General features: G+C 41.8%; 1 protein-coding gene across 7 annotated transcripts in view; it reads left to right on the forward strand.

The window, feature by feature from the left end:
- The window catches only part of ZDHHC20 (zinc finger DHHC-type palmitoyltransferase 20), a 60,213-nt gene that overhangs the window by 3,612 nt on the left and 35,840 nt on the right, over nt 1–20,761 (forward strand). Inside the window, exon 2 of one of the 7 annotated variants that reach the window (XM_061434981.1) lies at nt 11,309–11,468. The exons of the other annotated variants lie outside the window; for them this stretch is intronic. Within the exon in view, the coding sequence (XP_061290965.1) occupies nt 11,465–11,468 (4 nt within the window). The 5' untranslated portion in view covers nt 11,309–11,464. The remainder of the gene's footprint in view (nt 1–11,308; nt 11,469–20,761) is intronic. 7 annotated transcript variants of the gene reach the window in all.

Here is a 20,761-nt window from a genome sequence, read left to right on the forward strand (position 1 = left end):
TGCTCCATAAAGGTGAATTAAGGCAGGTTGGTTGATAGTGTGGTTCAAATCTTCTGTATTCCTGCTGATTTTCTATTTGTTCTAACAATTAATTACTCAGAGAGGTATAAAATAATAATTGGATTTGTCTCTCATAGTTCTCTCAGTTTTTGCTTTATGTATTTTGCAGCTCTGTAATTTAGCACGTGATATTTTTGGATTGTTGTGTCCTCTTCATGAATTGACTCTTTGTTATTATGAAATGACTTATTCCTGGTGATATTGTTTGTTTTGAAATCTACTTTGGCAGATATTAACATGTCCATTGATGTTTCTTTTGATTAGTATTAGCATGGTATGTCCTTTTACTTTAATTTAACCTGTTTACTTTAATCTTTATACTTAAAATGCATTTCTTATAAGCAGCATATCGTTGGGTCTTGCTTTTTTAACCTAGTCTGAAAATACTTGCCCTTTTCTTTTTTTGAATTGAGATATAATTGACATATAACATTCATTTCAGATGTCAGCATAATGATTTAAGGTACGCATGTATTGCAAAGTGGTCATCACAAGATTAGTCAACATTCATCACGTTACATAGTTATAAATGTGTTTTCCCTGTGATGGGAACTTTTAAAATTTATTCTCGGGGACTTCCTGGCAGTCCAGTGGTTAAGAATCTGCCTTGCAATTCAGGAGATGTGGGTTTGATCCCTGGTCAGGGAACTAAGATCCCACATGCTATGGAGCAACTAAGCCCACGTGTAACAACTAGCGAGCCTGTGTGGTACAACTACTGAGCCCACATGCTCCAGAACCCGCACACCTCAACTAGAGAGTCCATGTGCCACAATGAAAGACCCCCCCTTGCCATAACTAAGACCTGATGTGTTCAAATAAATAATAAAATATTTTTAAAAAATAAAATTAACTCTCATAGCAACTTTCAAATGTAACAGTACTCAGTGTGCTGTACAATCTCTGCCTTTTAATTGGCTTGTTTTGACCATTTTAATGTGGTTGTTGATGTGGGTAACTTTAAGTCTTATTGCTTATTTATTTTTAAAAGTCTGTCCTAAAATATTTAAATAAGTAAACAAATCTTATCTGTTTAACTATGTAGTTACCATTTCTAGTATATCTCATTCTTTTTTATAGATCTGTATTTCCAACTCCTTATTGCACAATTCAGACTTAAAGAAAGTAGAGAAAACCACTAAATCATTCAGGTATGACCTAAATCAAATCCCATACAGTCATACAGTGAAAGTGACAAATAGATACAAGAGATTAGATCTGATAGACAGAGTGCCTGAAGAACTATGGATGAAGGTTCGTGATATTGTACAAGAGTCAGGGATCAAGACCATCCCCAAGAAAAAGAAATGCAAAATGGTTGTCTGAGGAGGCCTCACAAATAACTGAGAAAAGAAGAGAAGCGAAAGGCAAAGGAGAGAAGGAAAGATATATTCATTTCAATGCAGAATTCCAGAGAATAGCAAGGAGAAATAAGAAACCTTCCTCAGTGATCAATGCAAAGAAATAGAGGAAAACAACAGAATAGGCAAGACTAGAGATCTCTTCAAGAAAAGCAGAGATACCAAGATTTGATGCAAAGATGGGCACAATAAAGGACAGTATGACCCTAACAGAAGCAGAAGATATTAAGAAAAGGTGGCAAGAATACACAGAAGAACTATACAAAAAAGATTTTCATGACCCAGATAACCACAATGGTGTGATCACTCACCTAGAGCCAGACATCCTGGAATGCAAAGTCACATGGGCCTTAGTAAGCATCACTATGAGCAAAGCTAGTGGAGGTGATGAAATTCCAGTTGAGCTATTTGAAATCCTAAAAGATGATGCTGTGAAAGTGCTGCACTCAATATGCCAGCACATTTGCAAAACTCAGCAGTGGCCACAAGACTGGAAAAGGTCAGTTTTCATTCCAATCCCAAAGAAAGGCAATGCCAAAGAATGTTCGAACTACTGCACAACTGCTCTCATCTCACATGCTAGCAAAGTAACGCTCAAAATTCTCCAAGCCAGGCTTCAAAGATACATGAACCATGAATTGCCAGATGTTCAAGCTGGATTTAGAAAAGGGAGAGGAGCCAGAGAGCTAATGGCCAACATCTGTTGGATCACTGAAAAAGCGAGAGAGTTACAGTAAAACATCTACTTCTTTGTCAACTGACTTCTATGCCAAAGCCTTTGACTGTGTGAATCACAACAAACTGGAAAATTCTGAAAGAGATGGGAATACCAGACCACTTTACCTGCCTCCTGAGAAATCTGTATGCAAGTCAAGAAGCAACAGTTAACAACATGAAACAACAGACTGGTTCCAAGTCAGGAAAGGAGTACATTAAGGCTGTATATTGTCACCCTGCTTATTTAACTTATATGCAGAGTATATCATGCAAAATGCTGGGCTGGATGAAGCACAAGCTGGAGTCAAGATTGCCAGCAGAAGTATCAATAATCTCATGATACGCAGATGGCACCACCCTTATGGCAGAAAGTGAAAAAGAACTACAGAGCCTCCTGATGAGAGTCAAAGAGGAGAGTGGAAAGTTGGCTTAAAACTCAACGTTCAGAAAACTGAGATCATGGTCCCATCATTTTATGACAAATAGATGGGGAAGCAATGGAAACAATGAGAGACTTTATTTGGGGGGGAGGGGAGCTCCAAAATCACTCCAGATGGTGACTGCAGCCTTGAAATTAAAAGATGCTTACTCCTTGGAAGAAAAGCTATGGCCAACCTAGACAGCATATTAAAAAGCAGAGACTTTACTTTGCCGATAAAGGTCCTTCTGGTCAAAGCTGTGATTTTCCAGTAGTCGTGTGAATGTGAGAGTTAGACTGTAAAGAAAACTGAGCGCTGAAGAATTGATGCTTTTGAACTGTGGTGTTGGAGAAGACTCTTGAGAGTCCCTTGGACTGCAAGGAGATCAAACCAGTCAATCCTAAAGGAAAGCAGTCCTGAATATTCATTGGAAGGACTGATGCTGAAGCTCTAATGCTTTGGCCACCTGATGGGAAGAGCCAACTCATTGGAAAAGACCCTGATGATGGGAAAGATTGAAGGCGGGAGGAGAAGGGGACGACAGAGGATGAAAAATGGTTGGATGGCATCACTGAGTCAATGGACATGAGTTTGAGCAAGCTCTGGGAGTTGGTGATGGACAGGGAAGCCTGGTGTGCTGCAGTCCATGGGGTCACAAAGAGTCAGACATGACTGAGCGACTGAACTGGCTGATGTCCAGCTGGTGCCATTTTCACCTGCCTGAGGGCTTCCTTTAACATTTATTGTAATACAAGTCAGTTGGTGATAAATTGTTTCTGTGGTTAAGAATCTACCTTTCAGTGCAGGGGACATGGGTTCAATCCCTGGTCAGGGAACTGGATCCCACATGTCTCAGAGCAACTGAGCCCAAGCACAGCAACTAAAGAGAACCTAACTACAATGAAAGATCCTTCATGCCACAACTAAGACCCAACAAAGCCAAAAATAAATACTTTAAAAATGCCAAAAATACTTTATTCATTTGCAATGATTTTTTTTTAGACAACTTACCAAGTTATGCTTCCCTGATAGGTCAGTTGATAAAGAATCTGCCTGCAATGTAGGAGACCCCAGTTTGATTCCTGGGTTGGGAAGATCCCCTGGAGAAGGGATAGGCTACCCACCCCAGTATTCTTAGGCTTCCCTTGTGACTCAGCTGGTAAAGAATTCGCCTGGAATGCAGGAGACCTGGGTTCAGTCCCTAGGTTGGGAAGATCCCCTAGAGAAGGGAAAGGCTACTCACTCCAGTATTCTGGCCTAGAAAATTCCATGAACTGTATAGTCCGTGGGGTCACAAAGAGTCAGACATGACTGAGCAATTCTCACTTCAGTAAGCCAAGTTATGCCGTCATTACAGCCATCCATTTTTATTACATTTTTTTATCACCCCAGTCAGAGCCCTTGTGTCCATTGTGGTTAGTTTCTGTTTCCATCCAGTCCCAGGTGACCACTAATCACCTTTCCATCTCTGTCTGCTTTTTCTGGATATCTCATATGATTGAAGTCAAACAGTAAATAGTCTTTTGTGTCTGGTGTCTATTACATTTTTTGAGGTTTATCTGCATTGTAGTGTATATCAGTATTTCTCCCCATTATCTACTTCACATTCAAATTTGAATTTTTCTAAAATTCAGTTTATTTAAAAATATATTTCCAGTAAGCCTCCACAAATCACTTGTGCATTGAATTATACTATAAATAAAAAACACGCACTTTATTACATTTAAGTATATTAAAAATCCTGCTTTTAAGATTTATAGTATGATTGGCTCCTGACCATCTTTGTATCCACTAGAGAACCTAGTTACTAGTAGACTTTCAATAAATAGTGCTCAACTGAATGGAAATATTCTTAAAAAGTTAAGAAATATGGAAGAGGTACTGGACAACTTAGAAACCAGGTCAGACTATTTAGAAGAACAAAATTATGCCCTAGTCATGTAGATAAAACTTTCCTTCTCTTCTGGTCACTTCCAGTTTGTGGCAAAGAAGACTTTGTGTGCTAAACTCCAGCCTCTAATATCTGTCTACTTGACATCTCTGTTGTTATATCTTATCGGCTTATCATCCAAAAGAAAACTTGTCAGACTTATCAACAAAAACAAAACTCAAAATTTTGAGTTTTTTTCTCTCTCCCTAACTGTTCCTCATATCTTAGCTCAGTAAATAGCAGTTTCATCCTTTGAGTTCCCTGGTTGAAAAGTCATTCTACATCCCACTGATCAACAAATGTTGTCATTACCTGTATCACAATTCAGTTGCTTCTCACCACTACCACTGCAGGTGTATTCAAGCCACTATGATCTCAGTCTCGTGAAAAATATGGCCACAGTAATTGACACTTCCTCCCAAGAAATGGAGCCTATTTGCCCACCAGTGAATCCGGGCTGGCTTTATACTTGCTGTGACCAGTAAAACATGGTGGGAGTGATGGGTGAGAGCTGGAGCCTCAACCTCAGGTGGTCCATGGGCTCCTCAGCATTAGGGATGAAATTGTTCATTCCCTACTGGTGGTGCAATAAAGAGGATTTGGGAAGAATTCAAAATGACTGTACTGTTTTAAAAAGTGAAAAGCACAGATGGTAAGAGTTAAAGGATTTAAATACAGATGACCAACATACAAAAGATGCTCAACATCACTAATTATCAGAGAAGTGAAAAATCAGAACTGGGCTTCCCTGGTGGTTCAGTGGTAAAGAATCTGCCTGCTAACGCAAGAGATGTGGGTTCGATCTCTCACCTCATACTGGTCAGATGGTCATCATCAAAAAGTCTACAAACAACAAATGCTGGAGAGGGTGTGGAGAAAAAGGGAACCTCTTACATGTTGGTGGGAATTGATACAGCCACTGTGGAGAACAGTATGGAGGTTCCTAAGAAACTAAAAATAGATCTACCACGTGACCCAGCAATCCCACCACTAGGCATACACCCTGAGAAAACCATAATTCAAAAGGACACCTGTACCCCTGTGTTCATCGAAGCACTGTTTACAATAGCCAGGACATGGGACAACCTAAATGTCCAATGACAGGTGAATGGATAAAGAAAATGTGGAACATGTATACAGTCGAACATTGTTCAGCCACTAAAAGGAATGAAATAAGGTCATTTGTAGATGGTGTGGGTGGACCTACAGTCTGTCATACAGAATGAAGTAAGTCAGAAAGTGTTAGTCACTCAGTTGTGTCCGATTCTTTGCGACCCCATGGACTGTGGCCCGCCAGGCTCCTCTGTCTATGGAATTCTCCAAGCAAGAATACTGGAGTGGGTTGCCATGCCCTCCTGCAGGGGAGCTTCCCGACCCAGGGATCTATCCCGGGTTTCTTACCTCTCCTGCATTGGCAGGCATGTTGTTTACCTCTAATGCCACCTGGGAAGCAACAGTCTTTTATCGTGTGTCTCCCTCCTCACTTCATCCCTGTCCTGTCACCCTGAACATATCCTCCACGAAGTGGCCAGAATGAGCCCTTTAAGATGGATACCAGACTCGTCACTCCTCTGATGAAAATCGTGACTGGCTTCCTCTCTCGCTCAGTGACACTCCTGACCGTGGCCTCTTCCCCAGTGACATAACTTCCTCTCCACTCTTCCTTTCAGCTGTTCTCCAGCTGCCAGGCTGGCCCCCTTGCTATACCGTGTTTCTTGTAGGTGAGCTCAATACCTTACTGAGCCTGTCTGAGTTTGCTCCTGTGCTGTAAAATGGGAGTAGTGTCTCTTACTACTGTCATGGGAAGTCCTCAACAGAGTAGGCTTTCAGATGTTACTGGGGCTAGGGAGAAGACTTAAATGGCCACTGGCATACTTTTTTTTGCCTTCCCTTTTCTGGCAAGAAGTTGTTCTGTTTTTTGCTTTGCAATTCTTAGAGTGACGTTTACCCTCACTGCTCCCCCCCGCCCCAAGCCCACACATAGCCTGAAGTAAGTGAAGGAGCACATTCTCACAGATTTTTTTAACTGCTGCATTTGAAGATGATGTTGCACAGTAAGTTCCTGTTTTCGAGCTGTTGGTCATGTTGGGAGTGTGAGTGTGGGGGGGTGGTTGTCTGGGAGAGGGGGCCTCCACACTGTGCCACCTGGGGCTTCATGAGGATTAACACCTGCGACTTTGCTGTAAGCCTGTCAGCTGCACAGATTTAGATGTGCTGACACACGCAGCACATCATCTTGAGCAGATGGGCGCCTACACCTAAATGAGTGGAAGAGTCACGAGCAATGGTGACTCTGGTTTCATGAAGACAGGAGACAGACCCACAGGTCTTGAGGATAAAAATTGTTTTTAAAACATGATTGATCTCTGTTCTCTCACTCTTCCCAGTGCTGCGTTACTACTCACTCATGTGAACTTTGGCTCACCCAGTTGGAGTCATAGGAAAAATAGTTTTTATTAACATACTAGTTGAACAAACATGAGCTTATTAAAGGTGAAGTCTTCAGGGCTGCTGCTTAAACTATTGCGAGGAAAGCCTATCATCAGCACCTGAAGGACCTAGTGCCGACAGCCCAGGGTGTTAGCAGCGTGTGCCTGGTGTCAGTATTGAGAAAGGAGCGAGGGGCCATGACCCTGGCCGGCGTGATGTATTTGTGTTCATTGGCCTCCATATTGCACACACTCCAAGAAGCCACAGGGAATCTTCTGAAGCCTGAGGCAAAGTGCTCACTCCTCTGTGCTCCAGCAGCTTCCTCCCTCGCTCTTTATGAAATCCAGAGATGCCTGTAGCCCAGGAGGCCCTGGTGCTGCTGACTCATCCCTTCCTTTTCTCCTTCTGCCTCAGCACTGCAGCCTCCTTGCATCGGTCAGGCCTTGCAGGGTCCCACCTGAGAACTTTGTACCGACTGTTCCTTCTGCCTGGAGTGCTGTCCTCCCCATCCACATCCTAGTTTCATCTTGGTTTCTTCTCAGAGAGCCCCCATCAAAGTGGCTTTCCTGACCACCCTTGTGAGTGGTCAGGAAAGCATGGAAGCAGTACTTCCTCTTTCATTCTTCCCTGACCCTGCTGTGTTTCCTCATAGCACTTATTAATCCTTGATGTGCAGTCATTTGTGTTTCTCTCCTGAGTCGTGTTCCGAAACGGAACATAGGCCCTCTGTAATGTGTACTCGATAGATGCATCGAATGAGTGAATTGACTGTGTTGCTGCCATTTGCCTTGCTAGTGCAAGAGGGAGAACTGGGATGTATTCACATAGTAGATGACCCACAATTTCAAATACACACACTGTCCTGACCTTAGAAACGTCTCTGTTAGTTCAGCAATGTAACAAACGTCGAATGCTTACAGTGTTCCTGGTACTGTATTGAGGCTGGAAATTCAAAAATGGGTAAATGCACATGGTCAGATCCATTTGGACTTTACACAACAGTCTCTGTCTTCACTACCACAGTGCTCACCTGCACATTACTCATTTTAAGAAGTCCTGCTGTAACAGTATCCAACTATTTAATCCAGTATTTTTCTATATTCTTTTTGCCTTAGAATTCTTTCATGGAACATCTGTTTAAATCCTTTTAGACTTAGACAGTTGTTGACGTTCGGGAAAGCTCCCTTAGTGGTGATGAGGGTGGTGAGAGATGAAAACTGAAGAGGCATGTACCTCTGAAGGAAGTGGTGTTACCGGTAGATCTGAAGGGTGGTTATTGATTCCTTCTACTGTGTTACTAAATTGTATTAATACACTTAGGAAGAAAAATCATTATTCTGTAGGTGCCAAAAAGATGTTTAAAAATCCACTATCCATTCCTGAATAGAAACACACACGGAATAGGAGTAAATGGATACTTTTCAAACAGAATTGCACACACAAGAATGCTTAATCAGTTTGCACTAAAACCGCAGTAAATACTTATCACTAGGTCCATTGCTGTGTAGCTTGTATTGGCAAAACCAGGTACCCCATTCAGTCAAGAGTCATTAGAAACAGCAGACACTGGAAAGAGAGAAAGCTATTTCTACCGCAAACAGTTGACAGTATACATTGAAAAGCCAAGGGTCTCAGTAACAACAGAACACCTAAATGGAACTGAGTAAAATGGCAGGGTATGAAATTAGCAAACAGTACTCAATACTTTGTATATATACACAATAATGAATAATTGAAAATATGGTCAAAGAGAAGTCTCCATTCCCAAAAACATCAAAAAGATGAAATACTTAAGAATAAACTCAAGAAAAATGTCAGGTCTATAGGAGGAAAACATTCCTGAAAAATATAAAAGTAGTTTTGAACAAATGAAAAGATATTTCATATTTCACATTCATGAATAGAGTAACTTGGCATTACAGATCAGTTCTCCCCAAGTTAATGTATAAATTCCAGTCCCAATAAAGTTGTTTTTTAAAATTTTTCTGGCACTAGACAAATTGATCCTAAAGGTCACATGGAAAAATGAAATAAGAACAACCAGGAAACCCCTGGAAGAGTGATAAAGAGGCCACACCTTAACCTGAGTGTTAAGACACAAATGTCCATAATTAAAACTGAGAGCAGGGGGTGTAAATGAGAACTCTCTCTACCTTTTGTTTAGTTTTGCTATGAACCTAAAGTCTGTTATAAAAATTGTGTTCCAGTTGTATGGTATGATGTGTGGACAGACATACTAGGCAATGGAACAAGTAGAAAGTCCAGAAATAATTATAGAAATTTAGAATGAAGCATCTGCTCAAATTACAGAAGAGAAGGTGGGACAACTGGATAGATATTTGATAAGAGATAAGGTCAGATCTGTATCTCACACTGTATTCCAAGATAAACTACAAATGGATAAAATCTTATTTTTTCTTTCTTTTTTTATATTGTACACTTTTTATTTTAAAATAATTTTAGACTTGTGAAAAATAGTACAAAGAATATCCCTTTATCCTTCATGCAGATTCCCTAAAGGTTATCATTTGCTACATGCTTTATCATTTATTTATTCTGTCTCTGAAATATCTGAGAGTAAGTTGCAGACCTCATGTCCCTTTGTAAATACGTCAGTATTAGGGGCCTCCCAGTGGCTCAGCGATAAAGAATCCAGCTTCAGTGCAGGAGACGAGGGTTCGATCCCTAGGTTGGGAAGGTCCCCTGGATGAAGGCACAGCAACCCACTCCAGTATTCTTGCCTGGAGAATCCCATGGACAGAGGAGCCTAGTGGGCTACAGTCCATAGGGTCGCAGAGTCGGACATGACTGAAGTGACTTAGCACACACACATAAATGCATGTCGGTGTAATGTGCTAAGAACAAGAATGTCTTGGTCTGTTCAGGGCCCTATAACAGGATACCATAGACTGGGCGCCTGTAAACATTTCTCACGCTTATGGAGGCTGGAAGTCCTGGATCAAGGTGCCAGCAGGGATCTGGTAAGAACGCACTTCTTGGTTTGGCCATCTTTTCACTGTTTTATCAATATGATGGAAGGAGTGAGGGATCGCACTCTCAGTCGGACACAGATCCCATTCCTGAGTAATCACTTCCTGAAGGCCTAGCTTTCAGACACCATCACACTGGGCATCAAGATTTCACATAGGAATTTTGGGGAACACAGACATGCAGTCTTTAGCAGAGAACATTCTCTTACACAATCAGAGTTATCAGAATCAGGAAATAAGCATGACAAAATGCTTCTCTTTGATCTGTAAGCCTCACTGGGACTTCCCCAGTGTCCCACTGAACACTTGTTCTGATCCACAGGCCAGGCCAGTTAACACTTTCCAGTCAGCTGTCAACTCTCTGTAGTGTCCTTTGATCTGTGGTTTAGCTTTATGTATCATGACCATGACATTTTTGAAGAGTACAGGCTTCTTGTGTATAATGTCCCTCAGGTAGGTTTGACATTTCCTCGTGTATATGTTTTTAGCATGAATCAGATCAGTCACTCAGTCATGTCCGACTCTTGGCGACCCCATGAATCGCAGCACGCCAGGCCTCCCTGTCCATCACCAACTCCCGGAGTTCACTCAGACTCACGTCCATCGAGTCGGTGATGCTATCCAGCCATCTCATCCTCTGTTGTCCCCTTCTCCTCTTGCTCCCAATCCATCCCAGCATCAGAGGCTTTTCCAGTGAGTCAACTCTTCACGTGAGATGGCCAGAGTACTGGAGTTTCAGCTTCAGCATCTTTCCTTCCAAAGAAATCCCAGGGCTGATCTCCTTTAGAATGGACTGGTTGGATCTCCTTGCAGTCCAAGGGACTCTCAAGAGTCTTCTCCAACACCACAGTTCAAAAGCATCAATTCTTCGGCACTCAGCCTTCTTCACAGTCCAACTCTCACATCCATACATGAATACCATGAATACCATGTTAGCATGAATACCACAAAAGAAATGCTGTGTCATTGGTTGTACTGTTTTGCTATGCTATGCTAAGTCACTTCAGTCGTGTCCAACTCTGTGCGACCCCATAGACGGCAGCCCACCAGGCTCCCCTGTCCCTGGGATTCTCCAGGCAAGAACACTGGAGTGGGTTGCCATTTCCTTCTCCAATGCATGAAAATGAAAGTCAAGTCACTCAGTCGTGTCCAACTCTTAGCGACCCCATGGACTGTAGCCCACCAGGCTCCTCCGTCCATGGGATTTTCTAGGCAAGAGTACTGGAGTGGGGTGCCATTGCCTTCTCCGTGTACTATCTTAGAGACTGTTTATTTTGGTCATCACTTAAGGTGGTATCACCAAGTTTTCCTATGAAGGTATAGTTTTTCCTTGTAATTAACAAGTATTCTGGAGACTTCCCTGGTGGTCCAGTGGTTAAAGGTCCACCTTTTCAATTCCAGGGACCCAGGTTTGATCCCTGTTTGGAGAACTAAGATCCCACATACCGTGGAACAACTTGGCCCACACACCACAGCCTGAGAATCCCTGTGCCTCAAAGAAAGCCCATGTACCGTAACAAAGGTCCTGAGTGCTAGGCTAAGACCCAGTGCAGCCAAATGAGTAAGTATTCTGGTAGACCCAGACAACCCCCACACATCCCTCTTTGAGGAAAGACTTGGTCAATTGTGGTGAGTCCGGTCAGCTCTTTGAGCATGACTCGGCTCACCCAGGGTCACAGCCATCCTGGGCCATGGATGACACGAGAGCACCCTGCCTGTGTCCAAGGCCTGGACAGGCCTGCCCCTCAGGGAGACCTCCCTCATGTTCTTTCACGTGTGTTGTTCCCTCATGAGTTTCTTGCACCCCAGACTGTCTCAGCAGCTGATTCTAGAGAACCCAGCCTAAGATAGGTATCTCTGTGGGAAAATCTGTTCACAATTACTTGGACTTTTTTTTTTTTTTTTATCATCTCTTGAGGATTCTTGCTTGGAACAAGTTACTGTGCTGGTTGCCAAATGGTGATTTTCTTTTAATTCTATGATTTCGTCTGCATTTAATAGGATTCTACTGAAAGGAAGAGCTTTCCCTCCCCCTCATTCATTTATTTCACTCATTTATATCAGCATGTTCTCATGGATTCTTCTTTTATGGGTTATAATCTGTCATTTATTTTGTTGCTCAAATTGTCCCAGTTTTAGCCAGTAGGAACCCTTGCAGTTTGGGTTCTGTGTCCTTTTGACATGTCCCCATCATTTTTCTTCCCTTATTTTCTGGCACCAAGAGATTTTTTTCAAGCTTATTTGATACTTTTCCTGCCCCTGGAACCTGCCATTTCAAAGTTGACCAAACCTGAATATTAAAAAATAAGAGCCTTCAACTACTAGGAAGAAATGTAGGTGGATGATCTTAAGACCAGGGAGTGAGGAAAACCTGTTTAGGGGAAAACAAAAAAATGGATGTGACAAAAACAGTTTACAGGGCAGGGGAAATGAAAATGGCTTATAAATATATGAGAACATTCTTATCCTCATACACTAAAGGTTTGAAAATTCTTTATTGTAGAGAAACAGGTACCTCATGCACTGCTGGTAAGAGTTTTAAAATGGTACAGCCCCATAACAGGGATTTGGGGGAAAGCAGACAGATTTGCTTTCGTCCAGTAATTCCACTCTTAGGAATCTACACTGAAGATAAACTTCCACCAGTAAACAACACATGCATAGGGTTATTCATTGCTGCACTGTTTGTAACAGCAGAAGATTTGAGACAACCCAGATGGCTATCAGTAGAGGCCTCGTTGTATAACTGGAACACCCACACAATGGAATACCATGTGGTGCTCTAAAAAGCAAACAATGGTTATCTCTATGTACCAATGTGTAGTGATTTCTAGGGTATAAATGAAAACAGCAAGGATTGAAACGCAACATTCTAAAAACTTAAGATCATGGCATCCGTTCCCGTCACTTCATGGCAAACAGAAGGGGGAAAAGTGGATGCAGTGACAGATTTTATTTTCTTGGGCTCCACGATCACTCAGGATGGTGACTGCACCCATGAAATTAGACGTTTACTCCTTGGAAGGAAATCTATGACAGACCTAGACATCATATTAAAAAGCAGAGACATCTCTTTGCTGACAAAAATCCATATAGTCAAAGCTGTGGTCTTTCCAGTAATGAGAATTGGACCGTAAAGAAAGCTGAGTGCTAAAGAATTGATGCTCTTGAATTGTGGTTCTGGAGAGAACTCTTGAGAGTCCCTTGGACAGCAAGGAGGTCAAGCCAGTCAATCCTAAAGGAAATTAACCCTGAATATTCATTGGAAGGACTGAAGCTGAATTTCCAATACTTCCCATCTGATGGGAAGGGCCAACTCATTGGAAAAGACCCTGATGCTGGGAAAGATCGAAGGCAAAAGAAGGGGGCGGCAGAGGATGAGATGGTTGGATGGCATCACCAACTCAATGGACATGAGTTTGAGCAAACTGGGAGATAGTGAAGAACAGGGAAGGCTGGCATGCTGCAGTCCAAGGAGTCACAGAGTCAGACCCACCTTAGCGACTAAACAGCAACAACAAACCAGGATATAAAGGAAAAAATTAGAAATATGTACTTACTTGTTATTTTGTTGAAAGAAATAGTGGAAGGATAAAACAGTAATAAAAATTATTACCTGGGATGAGGGAGTGAGGAATGATCTTGAGTACCTTTTTTTTTTTTTTTTTAATTTTATTTTTAAACTTTACATAATTGTATTAGTTTTGCCAAATATCAAAATGAATCCGCCACAGGTATACATGTATTTCCCATCCTGAACCCTCCTCCCTCCTCCCTCCCCTACCATCCCTCTGGGTCGTCCCAGTGCACTACCCCAAGCATCCAGTATTGTGCATCGAACCTGGACTGGCATCTCGTTTCTTACATGATATTTTACATGTTTCAATGTCATTCTCCCAAATCTTCCCACCCTCTCCCTCTCCCACAGAGTCCATAAGACTGTTCTATACATCAGTGTCTCTTTTGCTGTCTCGTACACCGGGTTATTGTTACCATCTTTCTAAATTCCATATATATGCGTTAGTATACTGTATTTATGTTTTTCCTTCTGGCTTACTTCACTCTGTATAATAGGCTCCAGTTTCATCCACCTCATTAGAACTGATTCAAATGTATTTTTAATGGCTGAGTAATACTCCATTGTGTATATGTACCACAGCTTTCTTATCTATTCATCTGCTGATGGACATCTAGGTTGCTTCCATGTCCTGGCTATTATAAACAGTGCTGCGATGAACATTGGGGTACACGTGTCTCTTTCCCTTCTGGTTTCCTCAGTGTGTATGCCCAGCAGTGGGATTGCTGGATCATAAGGCAGTTCTATTTCCGGTTTTTTAAGGAATCTCCACACTGTTCTCCATAGTGGCTGTACTAGTTTGCATTCCCACCAACAGTGTAAGAGGGTTCCCTTTTCTCCACACCCTCTCCAGCATTTATTATTTGTAGACTTTTGGATCGCAGCCATTCTGACTGGTGTGAAATGGTACCTCATAGTGGTTTTGATTTGCATTTCTCTGATAATGAGTGATGTTGAGCATCTTTTCATGTGTTTGTTAGCCATCTGTATGTCTTCTTTGGAGAAATGTCTATTTAGTTCTTTGGCCCATTTTTTGATTGGGTCGTTTATTTTTCTGGAGTTGAGCTGTAGGAGTTGCTTGTATATTTTTGAGATTAGTTGTTTGTCAGTTGCTTCATTTGAGTACCTTTTTATATAATCTTAGCTTTTAAACATTAACATTTGTTATATATCCAAAATAAAACAGGAGGTATAAGGAAACTAAAATTCGAAATCACAAAACAAATGAACTTAATTTTTAAAAGTATTATAACTACACAGAAGAAAGAATTGTTTCAAGTGACTTTTGAACATAGTACTCCTTAGTTGCTTGTCATTTAAAGCCAAAACAGAATAAAACAAAACAAAACTTCAAAGAAATCTTAAACTAGTATGTAGTTTTTAAACTATTTTATGTATATTTTGGAGAAGGCGATGGCACCCCACTCCAGTACTCTTGCCTGGAAAATCTCATGGACGGAGGAGCTGGTAGGCTGCAGTCCATGGGGTCGAGAAGAGTCAGACACGACTGAGCGACTTCACTTTCACTTTTCACTTTCATGCATTGGAGAAGGAAATGGCAACCCACTCCCGTGTTCTTGCCTGGAGAATCCCAGGGATGGCGGAGCCTGGTGGGCTGCCATCTGTGGGGTCGCACAGAGTCGGACACGACTGAAGCGACAGCAGCAGCATGTATATTTTAGGATAAATTTAATAAATAAGTTAGGAACTGAGATTTTTATTGTGAAAGTAAAAAGATGCAAATATAATGCCAAAAAAATTAAGAAAAACCAATGTTCTGTTTGAACTGGAAATATGAATATAAATATAAATGTATAACACTACTTCTAATATATAGTACTATTTCTGTAATTCAAAGGGCCTAAAAGCAATGAAACGCCAGTAGCTATAAGCACCACTAGAATTCAAAGCTTGGTCTCTAAATGTCATTGAAAGGGGCTTCCCTGGTGGATTAGTAGTAAATAATCCAACTGCCAGTCAGGAAACATGGGTTTGATCCCTGGTCCGGGAAGATCCTACAAGCCGCCAAGCAACTAAGCATGTGTGCTACAACTATTGAGCCTCTGCTCTAGAGCCCGGGAGCCACAGCTACTAAAGCCTGAGTGCCCTAGAGCCCTCGCTCTGCAACAAGAGAAACCACCACAATGAGAAGCCCACACACCACAGTTAGAGGGTAGCACCTGCTTGCTACAACTAGAGAAAAGCTGACATAGCAAAGACCCAGGACAGCCAAAAATAAATAAAATTATATTAAATATCATTAAAAGGAACCAGTGCCCCTTGGAGAAATGGCTAATGTCAGGTCCAGGGGAGGAGGATGTACGGTGAGCCCAGACATCTTGTGCTGTTTTAGGAAGTGCTCAGAGACCAACGAGGATGATTCAAGAGGCCAAGCTGAGATAATTTGAACATAGGAAATGAGTGTGGTTGATGACACATTGAGTAAATAAAATCTGTAAATTTCTGTATTGATATTCAAAAAGGGCAAAAGTAAAATTATTTGCTAATAATGGAGGTGAATATTATACCAAAATCTTGTTCTGAAAATGGGTAATTAAAGGGAAATAATTATATTTTTGTACTGCCTTTTTAGAATGACTTTAGTTCATCTCCAGTGAGGGAAAGCTTATTGCAGAAGAATGCCAGCTTAAAAGTATGGAAATAAATAATACAAGTGTTTAATGGTGCTTTATTGACTATGCCAAAGCCTTTGACTGTGTGGATCACAAGAAACTGTGGAAAATTCTGAAAGAGATGGGAATACCAGACCACCTGACTTGCCTCTTGAGAAATCTGTATGCAGGTCAGGAAGCAACAGTTAGAACTGGACATGGAACAACAGACTGGTTCCAAATAGGAAAAGGAGTATGTCAAGGCTGTATATTGTCACTCTGCTTATTTAACTTATATGTAGAGTACATCATGAGAAACGCTGGACTGGAAGAAACACAAGCTGGAATCAAGATTGCCAGGAGAAATATCAATAACCTCAGATACACAGATGACACCACCCTTATGGCAGAAAGTAAAGAGGAACTCAAAAGCCTCTTGATGAAAGTGAAAGTGGAGAGTGAAAAAGGTGGCTTAAAGCTCAACATTCAGAAAACGAAGATCATGCATCCGGTCCCACCACTTCATGGGAAATAGATGGGGAACCAGTGGAAACACTGTCAGACTTTATTTTTCTGGGCTCCAAAATCACTGCAGATGGTGACTGCAGCCATGAAATTAAAAGATGCTTCCTCCTTGGAAGGAAAGTTATGACCAACCTAGATAGCATATTCAAAAGCAGAGACATTACTTTGCTAACAAAGGTCTGTCTAGTCAAGGCTATGGTTTTTCCTGTGGTCATGTATGGATGTGAGAGTTGGACTGTCAAGGGGGCTGAGTGCCGAAAGAATTGATGCTTTTGATCTGTGGTGTTGGAGAAGACTCTTGAGAGTCCCTTGGACTGCAAGGAGATCCAACCAGTCCATTCTGAAGGAGATCAGCCCTGGGATTTCTTTGGAAGGAATGATGCTAAAGCTGAAACTCCAGTACTTTGGCCACCTCATGCGAAGAGTTGACTCATTAGAAAAGACTGATGCTGGGAGGGATTGGGGGCAGAAGGAGAAGGGGACGACAGAGGATGAGATGGCTGGATGGCATCACTGACTTGATGGACATAAGTCTGAGTGAACTCTGGGAGTTGGTGATGGACAGGGAGGCCTGGCGTGCTGCGATTCATGGGGTCGCAAAGAGTCGGACACAACTGAGTGACTGAACTGAACTGAATGGTGCTTTTCTAATTCTACAAAATAATAGGTTCAGGCCAGGCTTATCAGTGGATGTTAAAACCATTATGTGGAAAGTTTTAGGGGAAGAAGATATTCACATACCATTAACGTTTTACCCTACAAAACAATTTCATGATTGTCAAAGTGAGAAATGAACCTTTACAAAGGAGAAGGTTGAAGTCATTACGTCACCAAGTGCCCAGGTATAGCATCACTGATGGTGACAGACTGGAGTAGTGTGCCCACCGAAACATTTCCCTGTGCAGTACCTTGTCACTGTTGTCATCCACCCGCCATATTGCTCTCACCAATGGCACTCGCGGAAAGTCCGTGCCAAGATGCATAACCAGACTTGAGAACTAAAGGCAGAGTATCAAAAACAGTGCCAAAAGTATACCTAACCTCTGTGGGAAAGTTAGACCAACAGAAGGCATTTCATCATAAATTGTGGAGGCCAGAAGGAAGTGCCATGGCATTTCTCAAGTGTTAGAGGAGAACTGTCAACCCAGAATCCCACTTCCAGCAAAGGTTGTCTGTTAGAGATGTCAGCATCCCCTTCATCGTAAGTATCCAAAGCAAAAGCTGGATGAAGGAAGTAGTACGGGTATCTCCTCACACGTTCTCACTTGTCAAGGAAGAAAGCTTTTTTTCCCATCATGACTTCTCCTTTACCAAAGACGTATTTATCAGCCATGGCTCTATCTCACATGGCCAGAGTAGAGCCAGAGGATGGTGGTGAAGTGAGAGTATCTGGGATTTTTAGTCTCAGTTAAAGGGAGAAGTAGGCGAGAAAGGATGTTAGTCAGTCATGTCTGACTCTGCAACCCCATGGGCTATAGCCCGCCAGGCTCCTCTGTCCGTGGGATTCTCCAGGCGAGAATACTGAAGTGGGTAAACATTCCCTTCTCCAGGGGATCTTCCCAACCCAGGGATCGAACTCAGGTCTCCTGCATTAAAGGTGAATTCATCATCTGAGCCACTATGGAAGCCATAGATGAGAAAGGGGATCTGTTAAGTGGAGAAGGGCAGGTGGCAGCTCTCATGTTCACAAACAATCTTAAATTTAGATTAATATTATCTGCAAATGAGATTATACATGGTCACTGACATGATTGAATAAAAAACATTGATTATACCTTTAAAAGGCACATCTAACCATTTAGGTATATGTAATGTTTTTATAATTGTGGATTTATTATCAGAAGAATTTTTTCACCTGTATTGGGATCCTTGGAAAATGGAACACGCCTGTGTGAGGCTAGAGGCTCTGCAGACAGCTTCTAACAGTCCTGTGTCTGTGTAATCGGTGGGCAGCTAGCAGATACTGAGGGCTGTCTCCACACCACCCTGTGCCAGGTGCTGGTCACTCAGTCATGTCCTTTCCTCCAAGGGAAATCTGGAAGGAGCTGCAGACTAGAAACTCACAATTGCATACCAGGGTCAGTGGTATCATGATAAGGGAATTTTAGAGTGCCATAGGATTGTGTGCCTAGGAGATGTGTTTAGCTGGCTCCTGTGGTCAAGAGAGCCCTCCGGGAGAAGTAAGCTCTGCTAAGCCTGGGTTTGTCCAGCTTTGTTTGGGGTGCCGCAGCTCTGTTGCATCCTGTAGTTGTGTGGCTGTCTCAGAGAGGAGTTGGATGAGGCAGACCAGATGCTGTCAGCCAGATGCAGTTAAAACCAGAAGTCTGCTTTGACAGTGTGATCACAAGTAGGCTACCAGCTTTTGATCTTCACTAATGTGATTATTAAAAATGTTATCTTCCTGTAGTTTTACTTTGGATTTCTGTTATGAATGAGGTTGACCATCTTTTTTATATTTGAGATGTCTGTATTTCCTTTTCTGTGAAAAAGTAGTTTTTTTTTTAAAGCAAATTCTTACTGATTTGTAAGAATAAATGTAAAGAATTCTCTTTAAATAGAGAAATTAGTTTTTGGTCTATAGTAAGAGTTGTGACTATTTTTTTCCTTGCTTTTTAGTGGTTTTTTTCAAGTATTTACTTTTATAAAACCAAATATATTGATATTTTCCTGTGGCTTCTATGTTTCATGTCATAAACTGAAACACCTACTCAGCTCCAAAAGTGTATATATTTTTAGATTTCTCCTGTTTCATCTAGTATACCCATGATTTTGTTTTATTTTTTGCATTTCAGTCTTTGATATACATTTGGGGTTTATCCTGGTCTGTGTTGTGAGTCTCAGTGGTATTCCCACATGGCTCAGTCTTGTCCGACTCTTTGCGACTCCATGGACTATAGCATGCTGGACTCCTCATCCATGGAATTTTCCAGGCAAGGATATTGGAGTGGGTTACCATTTCCTTCTCCAGGGGATCTTCCCAACCTAGGGATTGAACCTAGATCTCCCACACTACAGGCAGACTCTTTACTGTCTGAGCTGCTAGGGAAGCCTTCCCACATGGCTACCTGTATCCTAATGCTACTTATTGGCTCTATTCACACTGATTTGAAATCCCATATTTATCATAGTAAATCCTTACATGTATTTGGGTCCAGCTCCAGGAGATAGTAAAGGACAGGGAAGCCTGGTATGCTGCAGTCCATGAGGTTACAAAGAGTTGGACTTAGGAACTGAACAGCAACCATTTTGGAGTTTTCTGTTTTGTTCTATTGATCTATTTATTCATGAGCTGGTACAACTGTTTTTTAATAATTGGAGCATTTGTAGTATTTTTAAAATACTGTGCCCTAGTATTTAGCATTGGAGAAGGCAATGGCAGCCCACTGCAGTACTCTTGCCTGGAAAATCCCATGGACCGAGGAGCCTGGTAGGCTACAGTCCATTGGGTCGCTAAGAGTCGGACACAACTGAGTGACTTCACTTTCACTTTTCACTTTCATGCATTGGAGAAGGAAATGGCAACCCACTCCAGTGTTCTTGCCTGGAGAATCCCAGGGACAGCAGAGCCTGGTGGGCTGCCGTCTATGGGATCGCACAGAGTCGGACACGACTGAAGCGATTTAGCAGCAGCAGTATTTAGCGTGACTACTACTTCATTATTCATCTCTTCCAGAATTTCCTACCTCATTATGTAAGTTTATTTTTCCACAAATGAACTTTGAGATCTGACTGGTTAAAAAAATAAAAGTATTTTCACTGAGATGACACTAAGTTTATGAGATTAACCTCAGGAGAATTGCCATGTTAATGATGACTCTTCTATATTCTGTAGAATATAAGCCCTTGCACTTGTTCAGATTTTTATCAGTGTCCCCCAGGAACATCAGATTGTAGATCACAGAGGGCATAAGTCTTTGCTGCTCTGAAGGGTTTGGACTTCTTTCTGTAAAGTGACCGGAGGTATTGAAGCGTATTCGATCTTTAGATTTGCTGGTAGTGAGGATGTGTCAAACTTATGGTAGAGAGTAGCTTTAAGCCATTGCATTTGAGAAAGTCTGGAAAGAAGGCAATAGGAGAAATGAGAGGGTGTTGGGTATTTGAAGAGACTGAGGTAGTAGAATCTGTAGTACCCAGAGGCCC

The sequence above is a fragment of the Bos javanicus genome, chromosome 12, assembly GCF_032452875.1.
Source record: "Bos javanicus breed banteng chromosome 12, ARS-OSU_banteng_1.0, whole genome shotgun sequence".
Taxonomy (NCBI): Eukaryota; Metazoa; Chordata; class Mammalia; order Artiodactyla; family Bovidae; genus Bos; species Bos javanicus.